At 51.2% G+C, this 26,030-nt stretch overlaps 3 protein-coding genes across 3 annotated transcripts in view; 2 read left to right on the forward strand and 1 right to left on the reverse strand.

The window, feature by feature from the left end:
* Positions 1 to 26,030, forward strand: part of ASCC1 (activating signal cointegrator 1 complex subunit 1) — an 885,589-nt gene that overhangs the window by 700,390 nt on the left and 159,169 nt on the right. The window lies entirely within an intron of this gene.
* Positions 1 to 26,030, forward strand: part of PSAP (prosaposin) — a 517,400-nt gene that overhangs the window by 54,104 nt on the left and 437,266 nt on the right. The gene's annotated exons all lie outside the window — the stretch shown is intronic.
* On the reverse strand, positions 8,341 to 10,949 carry DDIT4 (DNA damage inducible transcript 4). The gene is made up of 3 exons (XM_050803671.1): positions 10,299 to 10,949; positions 9,942 to 10,207; positions 8,341 to 9,668 (listed from the first exon to the last, which is right to left on the reverse strand). Exons 2-3 carry the CDS (start codon positions 10,147 to 10,149, stop codon positions 9,175 to 9,177), a joined length of 702 nt encoding a protein of 233 aa, XP_050659628.1. The 5' UTR covers positions 10,150 to 10,207; positions 10,299 to 10,949; the 3' UTR covers positions 8,341 to 9,174.

Consider the following 26,030-nt stretch of genomic DNA (forward strand, 5'->3'; position numbering starts at 1 on the left):
AAAAATAATTGCCGGCCGGGCGCGGTGGCTCAAGCCTGTAATCCCAGCACTTTGGGAGGCCGAGACGGGCGGATCACGAGGTCGGGAGATCGAGACCATCCTGGCTAACACGGTGAAACCCCGTCTCTACTAAAAAAATACACAAAACTAGCCGGGCGAGGTGGCGGGCGCCTGTAGTCCCAGCTACTCTGGAGGCTGAGGCAGGAGAATGGCCTGAACCCGGGAGGCGGAGCTTGCAGTGAGCTGAGATCTGGCCACTGCACTCCAGCCTGGGAGACAGAGCGAGACTCCGTCTCAAAAAAAAAAAAAAAAAAAAAAAAAAAAAAAAAAAAAAAAAATTGCCTAATCTGAGATCATGAAGATTTATTCCTATATGTCTTCTAAGAGTTTTATAGTTTAGCTCTTCCATTTAGACTTACGATTCACTTTCCACTTTGAGTTAATTTTTGTGTACAGAGATATTATTTTATTTTATTTTATTTTTTAGGGACTGGGTCTCCCTATGTTGCCCAGACTGGCCTTGAACTTCTGGGCTCAAGCAATCCTCCTGCCTTAGCCTCCTGAGTAGCTAGGCCTACAGGCACATACAGCATACCCAGCTATGTATATGTACTTTTTAAAAAATCAGGTTTATTGATGCATAATTTACATTTAAAAATTTTATTTTTGGCTGGGCGCAGTGACTCACACCTGTAATCCCAGCATGTTGGGAGGCTGAGGTGGGTGAATCACAAGGTCAGGAGTTCGAGATCATCCTGACCAACATGGAGAAACCTTGTCTCTACTAAAAATACAAAAATTAACCAAGCGTGGTGGCACACGCCTATAATCCCAGCTACTCAGGAGACTGAGGCAGGAGAACTCCTTGAACCTGGGAGGCGGAGGTTGCAGTGAGCCAAGATTGCCCCACTGCACCCCAGCCTGGGCGACAGAATGAGACTCTGTCTCAAAAAAAAAAAAAAGAAAAGAAAAAGAAATCTCAAAAATTAGCTGGGCATGGCAGCATATACCTGTAATCCCAGCTATGCAGGAGACTGAGGCAGGAGAATCACTGAACCCATGAGGCAGAGTTTGTGGTGAGCCAAGATTGCGCCACTGCACTCCAGCCTGGGCAACAAGAGTGAAACTCTGTCTCAAAAAAAAAAACCATATATATACATTTTTGGCCGGGCACAGTGGCTCACACCTGTAATCCCAGCACTTTGGGAGGCTGAGGCGGGCAGATCACTTGAGGTCAGGAGTTCGAGACCAGCCTGGCCAACAGGGTGAAACCTCTTCTCTACTAAAAGTACAAAAATTAGCCTGGTGTGGTGGGGGGCACCTGTAGTCCCTCCTACTAGGGAGACCGAGACAGAAGAAATCGCTTGAATGTGGGAGGCAAAGGTTACAGTGAGCCAAGATGGCGCCACTGCACTCCAGCTTGGGCAACAGAGTGAGACTCTGTCTCAAAAAAACACAAAAGTTATTTTTTTCTTGAGACAGGGTCTCTGTCACTCAGGCTGGAGTGCAGTGACACAACCTCAACCTCCCTAGGTTCAAGTAATCCTCCCACCTCAGCCTCCCAAGTAACTGTGTGTACAGGTGTATATCACCACGCCCAGCTAATTTTTGTATTTTTTGTAGAGACAGGGTTTCACCGTGTTGGCCACCTCTGCCCATCTCAACCTCCCAAAGTACTGAGCTACCATACCCAGCCCATTCAGTAAAATTAGTCAATTTAAAGTATACAGTTCAGCCGGGCGCGGTGGCTCACGCCTGTAATCCCAGCACTTTGGGAGGCCGAGGCGGGCGGATCACAAGGTCAGGAGATTGAGACCACGGTGAAACCCCGTCTCTACTAAAAATACAAAAAATTAGCCGGGCGCAGTTGTGGGCGCCTGTAGTCCCAGCTACTCGGGAGGCTGAGGCAGGAGAATGGCGTGAACCCGGGAGGCGGAGCTTGCAGTAAGCCGAGATCGCGCCACTGCACTCCAGCCTGGGCGACAGAGCGAGACTCCGTCTCAAAAAAAAAAAAAAAATTAAAAAATAAATAAATAAATAAAGTATACAGTTCAATTAGTTTCATTTTATATAATTACATATCTTATATACTTTAAAGGTTTTTCCTGGCTCATGCTTGTAGCACTTTGGGAGGCTGAGGGGGGCGGATCACGAAGTCAGGAGTTCGAGGTGAGACTGGCCAACACAGTGAAACTCCGTCTTTACTAAAAAATACAAAAATTAGCTGGGCGTGGTGGCAGGCGCCTGTAATCCCAGCTACTCGGGAGGCTGAGGCAGGAGAATTGCTTAAACTCAGGAGGTGAGGTTGCACTAAGCCAAGATCGCACCACTGTACTCCAGCCTGGGCAACAGGGCTAGACTCTGTCTCGAAAAAAACGTTTTTCCTGGGAAATTAGGGATAGGGAGATTTGAGTGCAAGCCCATTTTCTCTTCTCCTTATGCCCCATGTTTTACTTATTAAAAGTATGTGTGATTATGTAGGTGTGTGTGATTGTGTGTGTGTGTGTGTGTGTGTGTGAGATAACTTTTTTTTTTTTTGAGATGGAGTTTCGCTCTTGTCATCTGGGCTAGAGTGCAATGGTGCCATCTCGGCTGGCTGCAACCTCTGCCTCCTGGGTTCAAGCGATTCTCATGTCTCAGCCTCCCGAGTAGCTGGGATTACAGGTGCCCACGACCACACCTAGATAATTTTTTGTATTTTTAATAGAGACAGGGTTTCTTTTTTTTTTTTTTTTTTTTTTTTTTTGAGACGGAGTCTCGCTCTGTCACCCAGGCTGGAGTGCGGTGGCCGGATCTCAGCTCACTGCAAGCTCCGCCTCCCGGGTTCACGCCATTCTCCTGCCTCAGCCTCCCGAGTAGCTGGGACTACAGGCGCCCGCCACCTCGCCCGGCTAGTTTTTTGTATTTTTTAGTAGAGACGGGGTTTCACCGTGTTAGCCAGGATGGTCTCGATCTCCTGACCTCGTGATCCGCCCGTCTCGGCCTCCCAAAGTGCTGGGATTACAGGCGTGAGCCACCGCGCCCGGCCGAGACAGGGTTTCACCATGTTGGCCAGGCTGGTCTCAAACTCCTGACCTCAGATGATCCGCCTGCCTCAGCCTCCCGAAGTGCTGGGATTACAGGTGTGAGCCTCTGTGCCCCGCCAAAAGAACATTTTGATAACAGCTTCTTAAGGGTTCCTACTTACTTTGGCTTTCTCTTGCAGCCCACATGGACCTATTTATACAGTACATAGGTTGAATGAATAAATGAGTGGCCGAGTGAATGCAGCCCACCGACCTCTACATTCAGAGCCACCAGCTCCACGTGGCCACAGGCTGCATACGCTGCCCCAGAAGTTTCCATAAAGCTGCCCATGGCTGGGATCAAGATGGAGGCTCTTCAGCTGGGCCCCTGTATGGGCATGTCTAGGGTTAATGGTTTTCTGATTTGTGATTCCTTCATAAAAAGCCCTTCCATTTCGGGATAATTACAGAGTCCTGTAATGGTCTATTAATTGGGCCTGGTTTTTGTGCCCACGTTTCCTCAGCTTCCTCGGGGGTGCCCCAGCAGTACTTGGCTTCCTCCAGCAGCCAAAGTAGGATGTGGCTGACCCAGGCTGCACCTGAGCTGGGAAACTGGTAGGGCTTGTGGGGGTTGAACGGAAGGCCCCAGAGGTAGGAGACCACACACTGCTCATCTTAGTCCTGCAGATCCCTCACTGAGCTCCTCTGCCCCTTGGCATTTCCTCCTGATCCATGAAGTGGAATTAAAGGAATTTTTTTTTTTTTTAACGGAGTCTCGCTCTTGCCCAGTGGCACGATCTTGGCTCACTGCCACCTCTGTCTCCTGGGTTCAGATGATTCTCCTTCCTCAGCCTCCTGAGTACCTGGGACTACAGGCACACACCATCATGGCCCGGCAAATTGTTCTGGTTTTAGTAGAGACAGGGTTTCACCATGTTGGTCAGGCTGGTCTCAAACTCCTGACCTCAGGTGATCCACCTATCTCAGCCTCCCAAAGTGCTGGGATTACAGGCATGAGCCACCACGCCTGGCCTAAAGGAACCTTATATATAATGCTTAATATGTACCAGAATTAGAATAATGCAACTTAGAAGTATAGCTGTCTGAACACATCCCCCCAAGTGGAGAGTTTGGTTTTCTTTCTTTTCTTTTCTTTTTTTTTTGCGACTGAGTCTTTCTGTGTCTCCCGGGCTGGAGTGCAGTGGCGCGATCTCAGCTCACTGTATGTAACCTCCACCTCTGAGTTGAAGTGATTCTCCTGCCTCAGCCTCTCAAATAGCTGGGTCCACATGCATGTGCCACCACACCCAGTCAATTTTTGTATTTTTAGTAGAGACAGGATTTCACCATGTTGGCCAGGCTGGTCTCAAATTCCTGAGCTCAAGTGATCCACCCGCCTCGGCCTCCTAAAGTGCTGGGATTACAGGTGTGAGCCACCGCACCCAGCCTTTTTGTTTGGTTTTTGTTTTTTTGTTTTTTTTGAGACGGAGTCTCACTCTGTCTCCCAGGCTGGAGTGAGATCTGGGCTCACTGCAACCTCCGCCTCCCGGGTTCACACGATTCTCCTGCCTCAGTCTCCCAAAGTGCTAGGATTACAGGCGCCCACCACCACGCCCAGCCTTGTTTTTCTTTTGAATTCATTAAGGTTGTATGTTGACATGGCTGTTAAAAATTTATTTATTGATTTGTTTGTTTGTTTGTTTATTTAATTAGAGGGGTCTCACTGTGTTGCTCAGGCTGGTCTTGAACTCTGGGGCTCAAGTGATCCCCCCACCTTGGCCTTCCAAAGTGCTGGGATTACAGGCATGAGCCACCGGCACCCAGCCAATGTGGCTGTTAAGATGGTAACTTTGAAAAGCTGTTAGAGGAACGTAAGACAAGAGGGAACAGGAATCAAAGGGTGGTCCCTATTAAAGGCACTTGCTGTGCAGCCAGCCGTGCCATGCTCAGGCTGCCATCTCTATCCAGTCATGGGCATCTTATCTATTCAGTCATAAGACCCACAAGGGGCCTTAGTAATGTTGTTATATATATCATTTCCTCACTGTCATTCCCACTTTACAGATGAGGAAACTGAAGCTTAGAGAGGTAAAGTGACTTGCCCCAGGTCATTGGCTAGGAAATGGCTGAACTGGGATTTGAATCCAGATTTCACTAATGCAAGTGGCTTTAGCCACTAACGACACTACCTCCCTTCCATGACTTTAGCCTTTAATATTCCTCTAAACTAGGCGGTAGGCTAATGAAAAAACAAAAAACAAAAAACAAAAAGCAACAACAACTCTTTCTAACCCTGCCCTCCTCTCCTCCTAGCCTGAGAGTCTGAGGCTGGTGAGGGAATCTTATGTTCTCTGAGCTTAGAGAGAGGGCATGACCCAAGGCTCAGACAGCCAATGCTTAATTAACCAGTGTGTGCCAGGCCTGAGGAGAACCTAGGGGTGTTCTATAGAGCTAGGGGGATGCAAAACAAGCGCATACAATGAGATCATTGTATGCCATGTTTTCACACTGCAATTGTGAAAGATGCGGGGAGGGGAGGCAGAAAAGAGCCATAAAAAGGCTGGAACTTGCTCTAGGCCTTAAAGGACAGGGCTTGCCAGCAAAACACAGGAACCATATCCTTGGTGGAAGGCACTAGAATGAGCAGAGTCTGGGGCTAGAGAAAAGGGCAGTCCAGACTGACTTGCCCCAATTAAGGGGAATGGTGGGAAGTAAGCCTCAGTAGGGAGTATAGGGCCCAACACCGAATGTCCTAAAAGGCCAGCAGTGGAATCTGGCAATAGGGAACCATTGCAGGTTCTAGAGCATTGACCCGATGAGGTGGAAAATAGATAAGAGAGGGAATCCTGTATAAAGGGAGGTAATCAGTGCACATTTTCCAGGCCAAATAGGGCAGTCTTTTTCCTTTCCTTTCCTTTTCTTTTTCCTTTCCCCTTTCCTTCCTTTCTTTTTTTTTCCTTTCCTTCCTTTCTTTCTTGATCAGATAGGGTCTCACTAAATAGGACAATTTCTGATAGCATTTACCAAAGTTGATTTTTTTTTTTTTTTTTTTTTTTTTTTTGAGACAGAGTCTCGCTCTGTTGCCCAGGCTGGAGTGCAGTGGCACAATCTCAGCTCACTGCAAGCTCCGCCTCCTGGGTTCACGCCATTCTCCTGCCTCAGCCTCCCGAGTAGCTGGGACTACTGGTGCCCACCACCACGCCCGGCTAATTTTTTGTATTTTTTTGTAGAGATGGGGTTTCACCGTGTTAGCCTGGATAGTCTCGATTTCCTGACCTCGTGATCCGCCCGCCTCGGCCTCCCAAAGTGCTGGGATTACAGGTGTGAGCCACCGCGCCTGGCCAAAGTTGGTTTTATGTGTAGGTCTTTATAAGCTTTCTTAGCTTTCCGGCTTAGCAACAAATAAGCCTGCCCCATTTTCTCTTAGGGAGTCCAGTACCTGGAGCAAAGCTCCCTGCCACATCTTAGGAGACCTCAGGGCCCAGAACTGTCTTGGGCCTCAGCAAGCCTCTTCCCTTTCACCCAGACTCAAGCTACAGGGTTCCCACTTGCGGACCCTTCTGTCCTGCTGCAGGAGGATTTTCAGGCTCTGTGAGAATGAGGAAAACCAGTTTGGCTCTGGGAGAGGGTATCTCAGCTAAGCTAGCTTGGGAACCCAAGCTTTGATTTGGCCTCAGTCTGACTATCTAAGAAAAGGTGCGGTGCTGGGCTCAGCTGCATCCTTGGCTTGGAAAGCGGCTAATGCTGACCAATCCATCACTTCAGAGTAGAGTCTGTCTACTCTGAAGACAGACAATTGTTTCCTTGCTTCTCTTTTGAGACTGCGGAGGCAGGGTCATGAGCGTTGGCACATATCTCAGTTCCTGGGAAAGTGCCCTTCAGACTCAGCCCGGGTGTCAAGCTTGCTTCACTCTCAGCCCTGAATCTCAAGAGGCTGGCAGTGGACAAAGTCAGCCCTTATCCAAGAAGATGACCATTCCAGGGCTTGGGCCTCCATTTACTAATTTGTAAAACATTACAAACCCCTGCCGCCCCACCCACCCCTCACAGGGTGGCTATTAGGAGTATGTGCTAAGAAAATGGATGTGAGGGCTTTCCTAACACTGCTCTGGGCATCTTCACTGTTCTCACCATCCATTTCCAAATGCACTTCCAACCCAAGTTTATTCATTTCAGGGACCAAGTCATTCAGTTCTACCAAAGGGAGGTGGGTCTTCCAAGTTGTCGTAAAGTTTAGGACCCTCCATTGGAATCCCTGATGTAAATGCAGATTTCTGGGGCCCTGGCCCAGATGCACTGAGAATCTCCAGGAGGGCCCATGTGATCTGATTACACACACTCAAGTGGAAGAACCACTGTTTTACAGTCTTGAGCAAACAAGGCCTGTCTGGGACCAGGAAGAGAAACAAGGGAGATAAGAACTCTCCAAAGGCCAGTTGGTGTGGGTGGATGTAGTCCCAGGGAAGAAGGGGGAAAGGCCTTGGACTTCATCTGGCCCAACCCCAATTTGCCAATTTCTCTGATAAGGAACTTAGGACCCAGAGTACACAATGAATCTTTTGTTTTGTTTTTAGAGACAGGGTCTTGCTGTCACCCAGGCTGCAGCCTTGAACTCCTGGACTCAAGCAATCCTCTGGCTTCAGCATCCCAAGTGACTGGGACAGCAGGTGCATAGAGGGCATCTGGGTGACCCAAGGCATTGTTAAAATAGGCCTGCTATCTCCTTGCTCTCTAAGCCATTAGCACTCCTTCCCTCACCTGTGTGTGTGCAGGGAGTTCTGCACCCGCCTGGTCCAGACTTCCTTCCAGTGGCAGCTCACGCCCCTCTTGGTTCCTTGTCCAGTGAGAGGTATGAACTAAGTAGCCTTTTTCAAACTCCCCCTCTTAGCCTTTTCATATCCAGAGATAAGATTTGTAATTTTCATGATGGCAGAACAACTGTGATTTTTTCTCCCAGAAAGAAAAAAGGTATTTTCTAGTTCTTTCACTGTTTGTTAAAGACCTTGGGCTCAGTGGGCCCTCCTGTCTGGGCCTTCTAACTTGGGCAGCCAGGTGAGTTCTCCCTCTGGAGACTCTGGCATGGTGGGAGGTCTGACTCACCCCCTACCTTCAGGGGTTTCCAGTGTTCTCCTAGTAGCTTCAGCCAGCACAGAGCCAAGGGTTCTTGGCACAGATGGCACACGGTACACATACCTCTGTCACCAGGCTGGCAGGCAGTCCCAGAAAGGGACGGAGGAACACACAGGTGAACCCCAGGGCCTGATGAGACCTGCCTCTCACTAGCACCCATCTCCCTCCTTTTCACTTCATGGCACTGATGAGAGACTCAACCAACTGTTTTAACAAACATGTTTATTAGAAAAGTAAAAAATATTGCATAGGTCTTAATACTTGAACATCAAGTGTATTCATGAACAGTGAGTATCTTATCTTCATGTAAACAGTTCTAGATGGAAGACCCGGATGGCACTCCTCCCAGGGAGGGGTTCCAGCCCCCACCCTCTCGGCCCCTCCCTCCCAGCTCAACTCCACAGCACACGGTGGGGGAAGGGTTGAATGCAGCTCCCAGGTGTATTTTTTCAAGTGTCAAAGATCCCAAGTGATCCCTGACACCCACCCCTTCCTACTCTTACATTCATGCGTCTGTAAGATAGCTGCCTACAACAGGTCAGTAGTGATGCTCCGATCAGAAAGACAAAAGATACAAAACAAACAACACACTTGGTCCCTTCAGACCAGTAAGATACACAAACCACCTCCACGACCTCCCCCCTCCCTCTGGCTGCTCTGAGGAGCACGTGCCCTTTCACCCTGGGCCAGGCCGAGGCCTGAGCAGCCCAGCTGCTCTCTGGCTGTCACACCACTGTTAACTGTCAGTAACAAAAATAATAAGGTACATGCTACACACACATCCAGCTGGAAGCCTTGTTGGCCCCTAAGCCTTTGTTTCATGCTACAGTACTGAGGGGTATGTGTCCCCAGTGCACAGCCACCTGCACACAACTCAATGAACTTCCTGGGAAACACTGTTCCCCCACCTCCACCTTAGGTGGCTGCCTCAGTTTTCCAACCACAGGAATCAGTCCCTCAGCTCCTGCCTCTAGTCTCCACCCCAAAAGTTCAGCTGTCTCTGCCTTGGGGAGCACTGTCAGCCCCCGCAGGTTGAAGTTCAACACTCCTCAATGAGCAGCTGTTCCGAGCTGTACAGCTTCTTCTTGATGACTCGAAAGCCAGTGCTCAGAGTCAGGGACTGGCTGAAGCCAGGGAGGAAGGGAGAGTTGGCGGAGCTAAACAGCCCCTGGATCTTAGGCCAGAGTCGTGAGTCCAGGCGCAGCACGAGGGTCAGCTGGAAGGTGGGCACCAGGCTGGGGTCGAGTGCCAGCTGGCCCACGCTGTGGCAGCTCTTGCCCTGCTCCACGCAGACGTCCAGCAGCGCCCCCCGCAGGCCGCACGGCTCGCTGTAGGCCAGGCGTAGTAGTTCTTTGCCCACCTGGCTCACCAGCTGGCCAGGCATCAGCAGGCGCGCAGGGCGCCGCGAGCCCAGACGCGCCTGGGCCAGGCTCTCCTGCAGCAGCTGCATCAGGTTGGCACACAGGTGTTCATCCTCAGGGTCACTGAGCAGCTCGAAGTCGGGCAACGACACTCCATCTAGGTAAGCCGAGTCTGGAAAGGAGAGCACACAGGAAGGGGTATTAGAGCGGCTTCAAAAGGAAACGCACAGGCGGGGGAGGTGCTGTTTCCTTAAGAAACCAACGCTCCTTCCCACTCCGTGCCTCAGTTTCCGCCTCACTCACCTAATACTCCAATTCCCCCTGCCCCCAAGCAATCTGGGTCCCGATGGGATAGGAAGCCAAGGTGGTTCTGACCCCTTCCAGCACCGGGGCTTCCCCACCTTCCCGGCCCCTCGAGTCGCGTCGGCACCCGCCCACCGCTCACCTTCCTCCGGCCCGAAGCCACTGTTGCTGCTGTCCAGGGACTCGCAGTCCGAGCTCTCCAGGCTCGTGGAGCGGTCAAACCCCTCCTCTCGGGCCGCCGACCCCCAGGCTGAGCGCGGCGGCCGATCTGGGGTGGGAGTTCCGGACAAGGACGAGGGCGAAGACGAGGTGGACGACGACGACGAGAAGCGGTCCCAAAGGCTAGGCATGGTGAGGACAGACGCCAGGGCGTTTGCTGATGAGCAGAGTGCCGGAGCGCAGAAGCCGCTGTAAGACAAGAGGGTCACCGACCAGGCGTCAGTCTGGGGACCAGACCAGACCGCGAGCTCTAGGACCCACACACAGAAGGGACGCTCACCAGCTAGCGCGGCCAGCAAGAACTGCTAAGACAAGTGCGTCCTGCCGCTCGAATGGGTGTGCGAACCGGTGCCAACCACCGAGAGCTGCCCAGACCTGTCCCTGCTCCACACTCGCACCTCCCCCTTGGCCTGCTGCTCCCTAGCACCAGCGCGGAGCAGCCTATAAGGACTAGCGCGGCAAGGCCACGCCTTCTCTGCGCCACGACCCAATCCAGACCCGGGAGTGTGGCCCGCCTTGGCCAATGGACTCCGGGCGCACGTAAGCAACGTTCTCTCCTGCCCGGTGACAGCGGCCGGGCCCCGCCTCCATTGAGCCCCAGAACGCTCGCAGCCGAACCCCGACCCACCGCCACGCCCCCTTTCTGGAAAGGATCCGCGGCGGCTGCAGCTGCCAAGGTCCCCGAGGGCGCTCGCGGCAGGGGAGGATCAAGGAAAGACTTGTTTATTATAGGGTTGCATTGCTGGGGGAGGGGACAGCCCGTGACCAGGCTAGGAGGAGAGGCAAGGAAGCGTGAGGGGGCGGCGGGCAAGGAAAATGGTTGCCCCCAGCGTCTTGGATCCTAAAGCTTCGGGCACAACTGGGAACACACGAGGGGAATGCCCGTGGGACGGCGGCGCGGGAGCAGACGTTAGCCCGGCCTGCCCTCGCGCCCTTACCCACTCTATTCCTGCTATGCAAAGGGTCGGGATATGGGGGTGGGGTCCACAAACTGGGCAGCTCCGGGCACCATGCTGCTGCTTCCCTAAGGCCCCACCTGCCCATCCTGGAGTTACTCTACAGCCCCAGGACATGGGTTAATGGGGATCCCTGCCTCCCAAACCCTATCCGCTTCCACCTTCTAACTGCTCCCAAGGAGAAGGCTTGAGGAGAGTGGTTAGAGGAGTGTGGATGGGCCTGGGTTCATAGCGCCCAGTGCAGGGATGGAAACGAGGATCCACAGCAGTTGGACTCACAGACCCATCCTCCCGCCCGGCTGACTGCAGGCAGCGAGGCCGGGCCTCCCTGCCCGGGCGCCCCCCGGGTCCTAGCGCCCAGCCCTCGCATAGCGCTTTGTGTAAAAGACCCAGACGGTTGCATCAGGACCGAGGACCGAGATCTCTGGAAATGCCAGGGAGTGCAATGGCCATCCCCTGTTTCGTCATTCAGGCGGGGCCGCAGGAAATCTGGCCTGGCAGCAGTGCTCGGAGGCTAACAGTGGTTGCCGAGGTGGGTGGAGGTTGGGACGGACTCGACCTTTATTGCTCTAAAGGTTTATCAGTCTGGGACACGGGGACCCTGATGGAAGAGGGAGCCAAACTTACATCAGACGCCCAGGGCCCCCGGGGCGAGCAAGGAACCTAACCAGATAGGCGGGCCTTGCCTCGGGTCAGGCTTGCTTTCGCGTGACAAATGACACTTGCAGGAGATGTCAGGCCACTGCCCTCCTCAACCTTCATCCCCACCCCAACTTAAAAAGAAAAAAGAAAAAGTTGACACTTGGGCCAAGACTTAGAACCTGAAAGAACCAGAATCCAAGCCCTGCACCCTACTCTCATTTTACAGGTGGGAGACCCACTTACGGAGACAAATTTATGGATAAAAAAAGAAATCGGGGGATCCAGGAGACATCTTAAAGACAGCTGCAGAATGGAATAGTTTGTGAGCCACTGGGACTTTCACGGCCTTCTCTTCCCATTCTTCAAGCTGTGTCACTTGTTGGAGCCTGAAAGACACCAGATTGCTTAACAATGGGGATATAAAAATTAAAAATAATAAATAAAAAGACACTGGATCAAGGCGGCTAGATGAAGTTCTTGGAGGGCTGGAGTAGATGACATGCTCTTGAAATCACTCTTTACAGAGGTGACCTGCATGGGTGCATCTTCCTGCTGGCCAGAGAGAAGATCTGAATTAATCCATCAGAACATTCACCTTTCCTCCAGGCTGACGGGGCAGGACACCTAAACACCCTCAGGAGATAGTTAGGATGTTTCTTCTTCTTTCTCTTCTTTTTTTTTTTTTTTTTTGAGATGGTGGTCTCACTCTCTCCCCCAGGCTGAAATGCAGTGGCGCTATCTTGGCTCACTGCAAACTCCGCCTCCAAACTCCGACGCCTGGGTTCACGCCATTGTTCTGCCTCAGCCTCCCGAGTAGCTGGAACTACAGGCGCCTACCACCATGTCCAGCTAATTTTTTGTATTTTTAGTAGAGACAGCGTTTCACTATGTTGGCCAGGCTGGTCTCAAACTTCTGACCTCAGGTGATCTACCAGCCTTGGCCTCCCAAAGTGCTGGGATTACAGCCGTGAGCCACCACGCCTGGCCTTTTTTTTTTTTTTTTTTTTTTTTTTTTGACAGGAAAAAAAATTTTAGGAAAATGTGGAACACTGACCTAAAGAAAGTACAGGCTTTTTTTTTTTTTTTTTTTTTTTTTTAAGTAGATATTCATAAGAAAAAGAATCCGGGTTCGGTTTGGGAAGGTCAGTGTATTAGGAATCATTTATTCATTCAACAAATACCATCAAGACTGCCTAACAGTGTTCCAAGCACCTTTTTTTCATTCACTGTCTCCTTCTGTTAATAAAACAGTTTCTTTTCAAAAGAAATCTATTAGTGTTATTTTCTCACTGTGTTTCTAAAAGGCAATTAAAAAAATAATAATAAAATAAAGGAAGGCAGTCCTGTTGTTGGAAGTGTTTCCTAAAGTAGGAGGGAGTGGGTTCCAGGGTAAAGTCTCCTGCAAGGAGGCCTGGCAGAGGCCTGGGGGAGTTGGGGTGGTCAGTGTCTTCCCCTTCCCCTGTGACACCCGCTAAAACCCCTGATAGAGACAAGGCCTGTCTGCTAGGAGAAACTTTGGATTTAAAAGTTGGGGGGCAAGGGGGAGTTCTTAACTGCTAGCCTCTCCGGGGAGCCAGAGTGCAGGGCTTTGGTCCATCCTGTCCTGAGGTGGAGGGTAGAATCCCTTCCATCTGGCTGGAGCTGGAAAGACTTTGTAACCATCCTCCCTACACTGAACACCCCCTCCCCGCACAACTCTGCAAATGGAGCCCTTCTGGGCAGGATTCGGAAGCTCCATCTCCTGGCCTCAGACCTCATTGGAGCTCTCACAGAACCTAGAAACCCTGCATTTGGTGTCCATCCACCCGCTCCTCCTCCCCTCAGGGCAAGGTGGGCTTAGCTGGACATGCTTCCACCAGCAGCCTTGGCCACCCAACTCTGGCATCCCTTCCTCCAGGAAGCCTTCCCTAGCACCCCCATCCCAACACTCCATCCCTTAGGTGCCTTCCTCAGAGCATCTTTCCAGCCTGTGTGTATCTTTGTTATTAATAATTCTTTCCACTTTGGTCTTCCCACTAGACAGTAAGCTACTTGAGGATGACGTTCTACTCATCCTAACTTCAAGTAGCCAGCACTGTGCCCAGTACATAGAAAAGGCTCAGCAGGCCGGGCGCGGTGGCTCACGCCTGTAATCCCAGCACTTTGGGAGGCCGAGGCGGGCGGATCACAAGGTCAGGAGATCGAGACCACGGTGAAACCCCGTCTCTACTAAAAATACAAAAAATTAGCCAGGCGCGGTTGTGGGCGCCTGTAGTACCAGCTACTCGGGAGGCTGAGGCAGGAGAATGGCGTGAACCCGGGAGGCGGCGCTTGCAGTGAGCCGAGATCGCGCCACTGCACTCCAGCCTGGGCTGGGCGACAGAGCGAGACTCCGTCTCAAAAAAAAAAAAAAAAAAAAGAAAAGGCTCAGCAAATGTTCCTTGGATAAATACATGAATGAATGGATGAATGAATGGCTAGATGAGGCGAGAACGTGGCTTCTCTGGCTGTGGTGGCTCACACTTTTAACCCACACACTTTGGAGGTGAGAGGATTACTCGAAGCCAGGAGTTTAGGACCAGCCTAGACAACACAGTGAGACCCCGTATCTACAAAAAATTTTAAAATTAGCCAGGTGCAGTGGCTTATGCCTGTAATCCCAGCACTTTGGGAGGCCAAGGCGGGCGGATCACAAGGTCAGTAGTTAGAGACCAGCCTGGCCAACATGGTGAAACCCTGTCTTACCGGGCACCGTGGCTCACGCCTGTAACCCCAGCACTGTGGGAGGCTGAGGCGGGCGGATCACCTGAGCTCAGGAGTTTAAGACCACCCTGGGCAACATGGTGAAACCCCGTCTCTACTAAAATACAAAAAGTTGGCCAGGCGCAGTGGTTCACATCTGTAATCCCAGCATTTTGGGAGGCCGAGGCAGGCAGATCACAAGGTCAAAAGATTGAGACCATCCTGGCCAACATGGTGAAACCCCCATCTCTACTAAAAATATGAAAATTAGCGGGATGTGGTGTTGGGTGCTTGTAGTACCAGCTACTCAGGAGGCTGAGGGAGGAGAATTGCTTGAACCCAGGAGGGAGAGGTTGCAGTGAGCCAAGATTGCACCGCTGCACCCAAGCTTCGGCTACAGAGTGACACACAGTCTTAAAAAAAAAAAAAAAAAAAAAAAAAAGAAGTAGAAAAGGAAAAGAAAAACCCTGTCTCTACCAAAAATACAAAAATTAGCCAAGTGTGGTGGTGTGCGGGGGGCGGAGGTTGCAGTGAGCTGATGTTGCGCCACTGCACTCCAGCCTGGGTGACAGAGTGAGACGCCACCTCAAAAAAAAAAAATTCTTGGGCGGGTGAGGTGGCTCATGCCTGTAATCTCAGCACTTTGGGAGGCCAAGGCAGGTGGATCACCTGAGGTCAGGAATTCAAGACCAGCCTGGCCAACATGGCGAAACTCCATCTCTACTAAAAATACAAAAAAATTACCTGGGCGTGGTGGCACGTGCCTGTAGTCCCAGCTACTTGGGAGGCTGAGGCAGGAGAATCACTTGAACCTGGAAGGCGGAGTTTGCAGTGAGCCGTGATCTCGCCACTGCACTCGAACCTGGCTGACAGAGCGAAACTCCGTCTCAAAAAAATAAATAAATAAAAAATAAAAATTAACTGGGCACGGTAGCACACATCTTTAGTCCCAGGTACTCAGGAGGCTGAGGTAGGAGAAACGCTGGAGCGGCCAGGGTTACAGTGAGCTATGATGGTACCACTGCACTACAGCTTGGGTGACATAGTGAGACAAAAACAAAAAGCACATGGCTTTCCCCAGAATTGCAGACACCTGCATCTAGATTCCCAGGATCTAGTGGGGCCTATGGGGTGCCTTCAAGAGGACCTTTCCATCCTCTTTCTGGCAAGTGCTGCCAAGAGCCTTGGATAGCTCTGACCATTTCCCTTCCTCCTCAGCTGGGGTCCGGGAATGGGGCTTCTAAGCCAATCCATTTCTTCCTCTGGAATACAGTCAGCGACTGCCGACCCCAGGAAACTGGGGAGAGAGGTGACACCTTGCAGAGGGCTGATCTGTTGTAGGGAATCTTTTTTTTTTTTTGAGACAGAGTTTCGCTGTTTCGCTCTTGTTGCCCAGGCTGGAGTGCAATGGCACGATCTCGGCTCACTGCAACCTCCGCCTCCTGGGTTCAAGTGATTCTCCTACCTCAACCTCCCGAGTAGCTGAGATTACAGGCATGCACCACCATGCCTGGCTAATTTTGTGTTTTTAGTAGCGACGGGGTTTCTCCATGTTGGTCAAGCTGGCCTCGAGCTCCCGTCCTCCAGTGATCTGCCTGCCTTGGTCTCCCAAAGCGTTGGGATTACAGGCGTGAATCACTGCACCCGGCTTTTTTTTTTTTGAAACAGACTTTTGCTCTTGTTGCCCAGGTCTCAGCCTCCTGAGTAGCTGGGATTACAGGCGTGCGCCACCACGCTTGGCTCATTTTGTATTTTTAGTAGAGACAGGGTTTCACCATGTTGGTCGGGATGGTCTCGAACTCCTGACCTCAGGTGATCTGCCCACCTTGGCCTCCCAAAGTGCTGGGATTAACACTACAAAAAACAAAAAAGTAAAAAAAAAAAAAAATTATCCAGATGTGGTGGCCCACACCTGTGGTCTTAGCTACTCAGGAGGCTGAGGCGGGAGGATCACTTGAGCCCAGGAGGTGGAGGCTGCAGTGAGCTGTGATCACACTACTGCCTTACAGCCTAGGCGACAGAGTGAGTCCCTGTCTCAAAAAAAGAAAGAAAGAAAAGAAAGAGAAAGAAAGAGAAAGAAAGAAAGAAAGAAAGAAAGAAAGAAAGAAAGAAAGAAAGAAAGAAAGAAAGAAAGAAAAAGAAAGAAAGAAAAAAGAAAGAAGGAAGGAAGGAAGGAAGGAAGGAAGGAAGGAAGGAAGGGGGGAAGGGAAGGGAAGGAGGGAGGGAGGCGAAGGAAGGAAGGAAGGAAGGCAGGCAGGAAGGAAAATTAACCATTTCAAAGTGAACGGTTCAGTGGTATTTAGTACATTCACAATGTTGTGCAACCACTACCTCTATCTGGTTCCAAAACACCTTCCTAACTCCCATGGATGTCCTTTACCCATCAAGCAGTCACTCCCCTCAGAATGTTAGCAGAAGTAGGGCTGGGTGTGGTGGCTCATGCCTATAATCCTAGCACTTTGGGAAGACAATGTGGGAGGATTGCTTGAGGCCAAGAGTTCAAGACCAACCTGGCCAACATAGTGAGACCCTCATCTCTATTTTTTTTTAATTAAAAAAAGAGAAGAAGAAGAAGCAGGGCTGCCTCTTTGCACAACTCCAGAGGATGCTGCTACCATTAGAGTCTGCATGAACATGTGTCTCCTGGAGAGTAGTACTCCAGGGAGCAATCATCACATAGACACAACATGCAACATGGCAGCCGCAAGACAACCCTGGTGGGGATACTGGCCAACCTCTGAGCAGGAATGGGCTGGTGTCATGTCCCAGATGACTCAGGCCTCTGGAGTTGGTGATCAGGCCCCATGTCCCAGTGTCTGTGGCCAGGGCCCTGACCATGCAGAAACCCCGTCTCTTCCAGGGTTGCACTCTATTCCCATGGGACTCACAGCAACCTGCAATTTAAAGTCAATGAGCACTCACTCCCGGCCACCTGCCCCTCCCTATTCAGGTGGTTCTGTCCTGAGCACCGGTTCCTACGGCTTCGGTCTGGCAAGTCACCCCAGTCAGGTTTAGGAAGTTGAACCAGATCTTGGGGTGGGGGTGTGATTCCAAGAACCCCAGAATTCAGGATGGAAACCCCTGGAGGCCAGCCAGCTCGCTCGCATGTCTCTGCTTGGGGCGCCTCTGCAGCCCTTTGGACATTTCTCATTGCAGCTGGTGGAAGTGGCTGGTGGAGGAGCCCGTGGGTGGGGGCAGTAAGCAGAGGGTGGAGTGGTGGGAGGAGGTGGAGATGAGAAGTCAGCAGAAGTGTTCCCAGGATTCTGTGGCTTTCTTGAAAAACAACAAACAGCTTGGTCAAAATAGCATGATTATAAATGCACCTGGTTTAGGAGGCTTGTGAAAAGCTGAAGTGAGGGCTTCAAGGAGGATTTTGACTACCCTACTGGAGGGAAAGTTAAAAACTCAGCGGGGAGTCTTTTTGCAAATGAGGCTGCTTTTTGAAATGGAAATACTAACAATACAATGTATCATGCAGTCTTTTTTTTTTTTTGAGACGGAGTCTCACTCTGTTGCCCAGGTTAGAATGCAATGGCACAATCTCAGGCTCACTGCAATCTCTGCCTCCTGGGTTCAAGTGATTCTCCTGCCTCACCCTCCCGAGTAGCTGGGACTGCAGGCACGTGCCACCACGCCCGGCTAATTTTTGTATTTTTAGTAGAGATGGGGTGTCACCATGTTGGCCAGGCTGGTCTTGAACTCCTGACATCAAGTGATCCAACCCCCTCCGCCTCCCAAAGTGCTGGGATTACAGGCATGAGCCACCGGGCCCGGCCTGTATTGAGCAGTCTTTCAAAGCAGTTTTAAAAAATCCGTTGTCCAGACTGGGCGCGGTGGCTCATGCCTGTAATCCCAGCACTTTGGGAGGCCGAGGCGGGCGGATCACCTGAGGTTGGGAGTTCGAGACCAATGTGACCAACATGGAGAAACCCCGTCTGTACTAAAAATACAAAATTAGCCGGGCGTGGTGGCACCTGCCTGTAAACCCAACTACTAGTGAGACTGAGTCAAGAGAATTGCTTGAACCTGGGAGGCAGAGGTTGTGGTGAGCCGAGATCGTGCCATTGCACTCCAGCCTGGGCAACAAGAGGGAGACTCCGTCTCAAAAAAAAAAAAAATCTGTCGTCCAAGTATGCCCTGAGGAACAAATATAGTGCCATTCTACAGATGTGGACATTGAGGCTCAAAGTGAGAGTCCCGTAATCTCTCCATGAACCAGTGGCTTTCATTTCAGGTCTGATTAATAATTAGAATCAGGCTGGGTATGATGGCTCACGCCTATAATCCCAGCACTTTGGGAGGCTAAGGCGGGCAGATCATGAGGTCAGGAGTTCAAGACCAGCCTGGCCAACATAGTGAACTCTGATGTCTACTAAAAATACAAAAATTAGCCAGGTGTGGTGGCACGTGCCTGTAGTCCCACCTACTCAGGAGGCTGAGGCAGGAGAATCGCTTGAACCCAGGAGGCGGACGTTGCAGTGAGCTGAGATCGCGCCATTGCACTCCAACCTGGGCAACAGAGTGAGACTCTCTCAGGAAAAAAAAAAAAATTAGAATCAGCTGAGGAGCTTGTAAAACCAAGATTTTCATCTCCTCAAGCCCCATTCTGATTGGGTAGGTCTGGGTGGGTTCCTTAGGAGCAAAATTCTCCAGGCGATTCTGATGCTTATCTTTAGTTGGGGTGCTTATTGACCTCTAGGAAAGAAAGATAGGCATGGGTGGGTTGGGGCAGGTGACAGCTTACAGCTGTGTAGACAGGGCTCACACGTGACAAAGGTGAGCTCACAGAAAACCAGTTCTACTTGGTTCTGCCCGGGGTCCTAGGTTTCCCAAGAAGTCATTTCCTCTGGGGAGAGGGCAGGGCAGTGCAAACCCCACAAAGGGTTAGGTTGATAAACCACCCATGCCAAGGAATAAAGGTTTTGAGAGATGGGAGAGTAGCCTGAGGATTCTGGCAGACCTCTGTATCCCAGCAGTAGCAAAGGCACAGACGGCCTACCAGACTTCATGCAGCCCACCCATCTCCAGCCCGTGCGGTCAAATGAGTTGTCCTGGGGACCCAGCCAGGCCTGGAACCTCGTCCTTCTGACTCCAGCACTGTCTCTTTTCTCCTCACCTGCCCCACTGGCTGTCAGGAAGGAACCCCATCCACTTAGGGGCCAGGTTTCTGCCAGCCATTACTAAGATCTCTCTCCATTCCTGGGTTCTGAACCCTTGTGAGGAGAGAAAGCAATAAAGTACAGGGAGGGCTAGGCAACCCCCTCTCTCTAGTGAGTCTCTTAAGCCACGACTAGCCCGGGGCCTGTGGGGTGAGAGGACAGGAGTCAGCAGACCTGAGTCAGGCTGTTTGGCCACTAAGGATGGATCGAAGTCTGGGCTGTGGCCCAGAAGCAGCCCCCAGGAAACATACTATGTCTTTGAAGCCCAGAATTTTTATTACAAATAACGCAATTTTGGCTGGGCGCGGTGGCTCACGCCTGTAATCCCAGCACTTTGGGAGGCTGAGGCAGGCGGATCACGAGGTTGGGAGATAGACTAACACAGGGAAACCCTATCTCTACTAAAAATACAAAAAATTAGCTGGGTGCAGTGGTGGGCGCCTGTAGTCCCAACTACTTAGGAGGCTGAGGCAGGAGAATGGCATGAACCCAGGAGGCCGAGTTTGCAGTGAGCCGAGATCGCACCACTGCATTCCAGCCTGGGCAATAGAGCGAGACTCTGTCTCAAAAAACAAAAAACAAAAAACAAAAAAACCCCCACAATTTTGCATTTTATTGTACATTTTATCTGTGTTAATTTCAGTAGCAAATGTTTAATTTCTTACTAGATTACTTAATTTCTCCCTCCAAAAAAAGAAAAAAACTTGTTTTTTTCTTTCTGCAACCTCTGCCTCCCGGGTTCAAGAAATTCTCCTGCTGCAGCCTCACGAGTAGCTGGCATTACAGGCATGCGCCACCACGCGGGTAATTTTTCTTTCTTTTTTTTTTTTTTTTTTTGAGACAGAGTCTGGCTCTGCCGCCCAGGCTGGAGTGCAGTGGCTGGATCTCAGCTCATTGCAAGCTCCGCCTCCCGGGTTCACGCCATTCTCCTGCCTCAGCCTCCCGAGTAGTTGGGACTACAGGCGCCCGCCACCGCGACCGGCTAGTTTTTTGTATTTTTTAGCAGAGACGGGGTTTCACCGTGTTAGCCAGGATGGTCTCGATCTCCTGACCTCGTGATCCGCCCGTCTCGGCCTCCCAAAGTGCTGGGATTACAGGCTTGAGCCACCGCGCCCAGCCATAATTTTTCTATTTTTAGTAGAGACAGGGTTTTGCCATGTTGGCCAGGCTGGTCTCTAACTCCTGGCCTCAAGTGATCTGCCTGCCTCGGCCTCCCAAAATTCTGGGATTACAGGCCGTGAGCAACCAAGTCCGGCCTTCATACTGAAGTTTTGAAAACAAGGAACTAGAGAATCTCAAAGACCTCTTCAACCTCTACAAGGATCATAGCAGAGGAGGAAGATATGATAAATTCCATGGAGTTGCTTTCCCCCAAACCCCAGGCCTAGCCCATAGGACTGTCTGCAGGAGGCCTGCCAGAGAAGGTAGAAATAGGCATTTCAGCCATTTCAGTGTTTTTGCCTTTTGAGGGCTTCCAATTGGTCTACAATATGGAAATATTGATGATATCCATATAACAAAGGGAGAAGCAGGGATGAGGGTTTTTCCACCAACCTAGGGCATCTATGACAGGGGATGATGGAGATGATCAGGACCTGCTGCAGTTGGGACAGCCCAAACCCAGGCTCATCACTTGTCTAGACAGCAAAATGAGCTCACTTCATTGTTGTTGATTTTCCTTCCGGAGAAGAAAGGAGACCAGGAGGACCTGTCTGGCCTCTGGGTTTCCCAAAGGGCTGGGGTGAGTAGTGTTAGATCAGCAGAGAGAAGGGTCAGCCCTCTCACAGTCAGGATTCTTCTGTCAGTAGAATGAACCTTAAAATATTTTTTTTCTTTTCTTTCTTTTTCTTTTTTGAGATGGAGTTTCACTCTTGTTGCCCAGGTTGGAGTGCAATGGTGCAATCTCGGCTCACCGCAACTTCCGCCTCCCAGGTTCAAGCGATTCTCCTGCCTCAGCCTCCCAAGTAGTTGGGATTACAGGCGTGCGCCACTACACCTGGCTAGCTTTTTTGTATTTTTAGTAGAGATGGGGTTTCTCCATGTTGGTCAGGCTGGTCTCGAACTCCCAACCTCAGGTGATCCGCCTGCCTCAGCCTCCCAAAGTGCTGGGATTAGAGGCGTGAGCCACCACGCCCAGCTAAAATCTTTTAATGTTAAGATAAGCAGGTCCTAAGAGAGTACTCCTTCCAGCCCCCAACCTCCCACTTTATGGACAAGGAACTGAGCTGCAGGGCAGGGAGCCTTAGGAGGTTCCAGGATCTCCCTCTCTCCTGGCATTTAGGCCCTACTCAGTCCTCTGGAACTTTCTTCTCCCTGCCTTTGGTCTCTTTCCTCACCCTTCTGCCACACCTCTAACCTCACTCGGAAGTGCATTTTTATCTCCAGTGGCCTTAATAGTCAAAGGCTTGGGAAACTCAGGTATATGCAAAAGGTAAAAGGCAGCTGCCCAGGTCTGCATGTTGAGCCTTTCTCTAGAACACCTGGGCTGGCAGGAAATGGGAGCTGCCAGCCCACCTGGCAATTTGCCATCTCTTCACAAAGATTTTTTTTTTTTTTTTTGAGGTGGAGTCTCACTCTGTCGTCCAGGCTGGAGTAGAGTGGTGTAATCTCAGCTCACTGCAACCTCTGCCTCCCGGCTTCAAGGGATTCACCTGCCTCAGCCTCCCGAGTAGCTGAGATTACAGGAATGCACCAACACGCCCGGTTTACTTTTGTATTTTTAGCAGAGACGGGGTTTCACTGTGTTGCCCAGGTTGGTCTCAAACTCTTGACCTCGGGTGATCTGCCCCCTTTAGCCTCCCAAAGTGCTGGGACTACAGGCGTGAGCCACCGCACCAGCCTCCTCACAAAGATCATTGACCCTTATGGAGCTCTTTAGGATTCTAGAAACACTTGCATAGGCCGGGCATGGTGGCTCATCGCTTGAACCTGGGAGGTGGAGGTTGCAGTGAGCCTAGATCTCCAGCATGGGTGACAGTGCAAAACTCCATCTCAAAAAAACCAAACCAAACAAACAAAAAAACACACTTCCATATTTTTTAGGGCTTTCATAATTTTTAATTTTTTTTTTTAAATTTTGAGATGGAGTCTTGTGTTTCCCAGACTGGACACGATCTCGGCTCACTGCAACCTCTGTCTCCTGGATTTAGGCGATTCTCCTGCCTCAGCCTCCTGAGTAGCTGGGATTGCAGGCGCCTACCACCATGCCCGGCTAACAGTTGTATTTTTAATAGAGACAGGGTTTCACCATGTTGGCCAGGCTGGTCTTGAACTCCTGACCTCAGGCGATCTGGCAGCCTTGGCCTCCCAAAGTGCTGGGATTACAGGCATGAGCCACTACACCCGGCCTTAAACTTTTTATTTGTCTTTTTCCACATGTTCTAAAGGATTTTCATAACTTTGTCAATAAAAATAACAACTGGAGGCTGGGCATGGTGGCTCATGCCTGTAATCTCACACTTTGGAAGGCCAAGGTAGGCAGATCACTTGAGTCCAGGAGGTCAAGACCAGCCTGGCCAACATGGTGAAACCCCATCTCTACTAAAGAGACAAAAAGTTAGCTGGGCATGGTAGAGTGCACCTGTAGCATCAGCTTCTTGGGAGGCTGAGGTGGGAAAAACACTTGAGCCCAGGAGGCTGATGTTACAGTGAGCTGAGATTGTGCCACTGCACTCCAGCCTGGGCCACAAAGGGAGATTCTGTCTCAAAAAAAAGACTTAGGCTGGGCAGTGGCTCACGCCTGTAATTCCAGCACATGATTTGGGAGACTGAGGCGAGTGGATCACTTGAGGCCAGGAGTTCGAGACCAGCATGGCCAATGTAGTGAAACCCTGTCTCTACTAAAAATAAAAAAATTACCCAGGCTTGGTGGTGTGCACCTGTAATCCCAGCTACCTGGGAGGCTGAGGCAGGAGCCCGGGAAGCAGAGGTTGCGGTGAGCCAAGATCGTTCCACTGCACTCCAGCCTGCGTGACAGAGTGAGACGCTGTATCAAACAAAAACGAAAACCAACAAAACAAAAATAAGGGCCTGGTACGGTGGCCCACACCTGTAATCCCAGCATTTGGTAGGTGGAGATGGGAGGATTGCTTGAATCCAGGAGTTCAAACCAACCTGGGGCAAGTTGTGAGACCCCCATCTCTACTAAAAATTAAAAAACAACGACTAATATACCTGTGTAGAGTTTGTAGGCAGGACAGACCTCATCAATGTCACTGCACAGGTGAGAAAACTGAGATTCAGATAGGTGCAGTGACGTGCCTACAGTCACATGGCGTCAGCAAGGCTGGAGCCAGGACTCTACATCTAGGCTCATTTCCTGATCCCAGGCAACCCACACTCTTAGTTGTAAACTAAAGGGGACTGTTAATGCTGGAAAGAGGGGGGTCGATGTTGTAGGGTGGGGTGTAGAACAGTCGGAGTGATCTTCTGTTATCGCTAAGAAGATGTTGACCCAAGAAACTTTCTCTAGGTCAGCCCTTGTTTTATCTGATCAGGTTCTTCCTCCCCCTGCAGAATTCAGCAGCACCTAGCAGTGCTGACTCAAATGGCAAGGCCGACTGACACTCGAGGGGTTTCCCTTTAGCTGACACCCTCAGTCCCAGAAGTGACAGTGATTCTGTTACCACATCCCCCTCTGGAATCCTCCCCCTGGGAGCTCTGGGGTCCCATAGGAAGGCCACTCTGGGAATTGGTGCCTGTGAAGAGGGGCCCTTCCCCACCCCAGCTGTCCCGTATGTAATCCACAAAGGGCCAGACTCTGGCATAGGCACCCAGGAACCACTGCTGAATCTTTTTGTACTTAAAAGCAGCCGCACAGAAACACAAAAACTCTCAGACTCTGCTCCGGGAACTGGTGCACTCAGGAGCTTAACTGATTTCTCCGCGGTCTGCGGTGGCTTGTCTGGGGCCAGCGGGATGGGGGAAGGGAAGACCCCCCCTCAGCTCCCTCTCTCCTCCCTCCACAGCTGAGGTGCAACCTCAAGAGAGCGCTGCCGCCGGGGTGACAGATGCAGAGCAGCTGACTGGGGGGAGGGTCCAATCCCCGTCGACCCCCTACTGGGGGAAGCGGGGACGTGACTTGGAGAACGTGCGACTGAGGAACGGGAGGGGGATGGAGGGAGATGGGGAACGGGGAGGAGGGCGGGGCTGGCCCTGGCCCCGCCCACCCTCGGGAGGAAGGAGGCTCCTCCCACTGCCCGGGAGGAGGGCGGCCAGGCCACAGAGATGCTGAGCTCAGCATTTGGGGCCCCGGCGGCTGGGTGGGGGCAGGGCGCAGGGTTGGCGCCTTTCTGGTGAGAACCCTAGAGAGGAGAGAGGGGGAGGGAGGGAGAGGCCGAGGAGGCCCTCACAACCCTGAGGCTGTAACTCTTCTCCAACCGGGTGGGTCGTGCTAACAAAGCGGTCTCTGTTGGGGAGGGGAAGGCTTCCTGGGTGTGCGCAAACCCTAAGGGATAGGGGGAAAGAATGTCTGTGAGTCACTACCCTAAACCCTGACTTAGCCCCGAGAACTCACGTCAGAGAGGCCAAACCTTTGTGCCCTCTGACCCCAGGATTGATTTGGTGGAGGGGGCGCAGGGCGCAGGGCTGCCCCTGTTGGGCTGCAGTCCCTACTGCCCCGGCTACCTCTGCTAGTGCAGGAAGGAGTTGTATTTAAGGCAATCTTGAAATGTGCAGGGGGCATCAGCTTGCGAAGGGAAGCAAGGAAAACCTTTGAACCCACCTGGCACAAGTGGCTACCCAGGCCAGGCGGATGGGTGGCTATTTTTGAGGTGACCTACATACCTATTTGCCTCTTTATCTTTTTATTATCACACATGGTTATTATGGGAGCTTTTCTTCAGCACTTAGTGCAGCTGATGCGTTCGTTGAGGGCTGCACAATAAGGTGTGTCGCCTCCCTCGCCAGGAAGTTTTAAGAGTGTCTGGGCCAGGAAAGAAGGTCATCAGTAGGCCTGCAGCAGCTTCCCCAAGCTCTTGCCACATGGAACAGGATCCTGACCCTGACGCCCCCATCCAGATCTGGTCAGCCCTGGAGGCAGATGATGACATTCAGATTTGACAACAGGGTCACTGGGTTTTGCTGGGGCCTGAAGCCCCTCAGCCTCTGGGCCTTGTTGCTTGCAGAGGCTGACTCCGTAGTGCTGCGGCCCCACACTATGGCTTTTCTGCACAGATGGAGCAAGGGATGCTCATCTGCAGATGAACTGTGGGCAGAACTGGTTTGGGATTTACTGCTCTGATTTTTCTTAAGTATAAGGAAGGAGAGCCTGGAACTTTCTGTTTATTTAACTTCTGTTCAGCCTCACTAGGGCCTCCCTCTCCAGACCTTTTTATAGCTCCCCATTGCCTTTTGAGCCAGTCTGGCTGCTTAGTTCAGCCTCGCAAGCCTCGGGGGCAGGCTCTAGATTCATCTCCCACCCACAGCCCAGAAGGGGAAAAACACATATGGTTCTAATTATATCTGAAACGCTCTTAAATTTTCCATAAAGTACAGTATGCATGGCTTTGTGTATACAACTTTGCATAGTAATAT

The sequence above is a fragment of the Macaca thibetana genome, chromosome 9 (genome assembly GCF_024542745.1).
Source record: "Macaca thibetana thibetana isolate TM-01 chromosome 9, ASM2454274v1, whole genome shotgun sequence".
NCBI classification, from domain to species: domain Eukaryota; kingdom Metazoa; phylum Chordata; class Mammalia; order Primates; family Cercopithecidae; genus Macaca; species Macaca thibetana.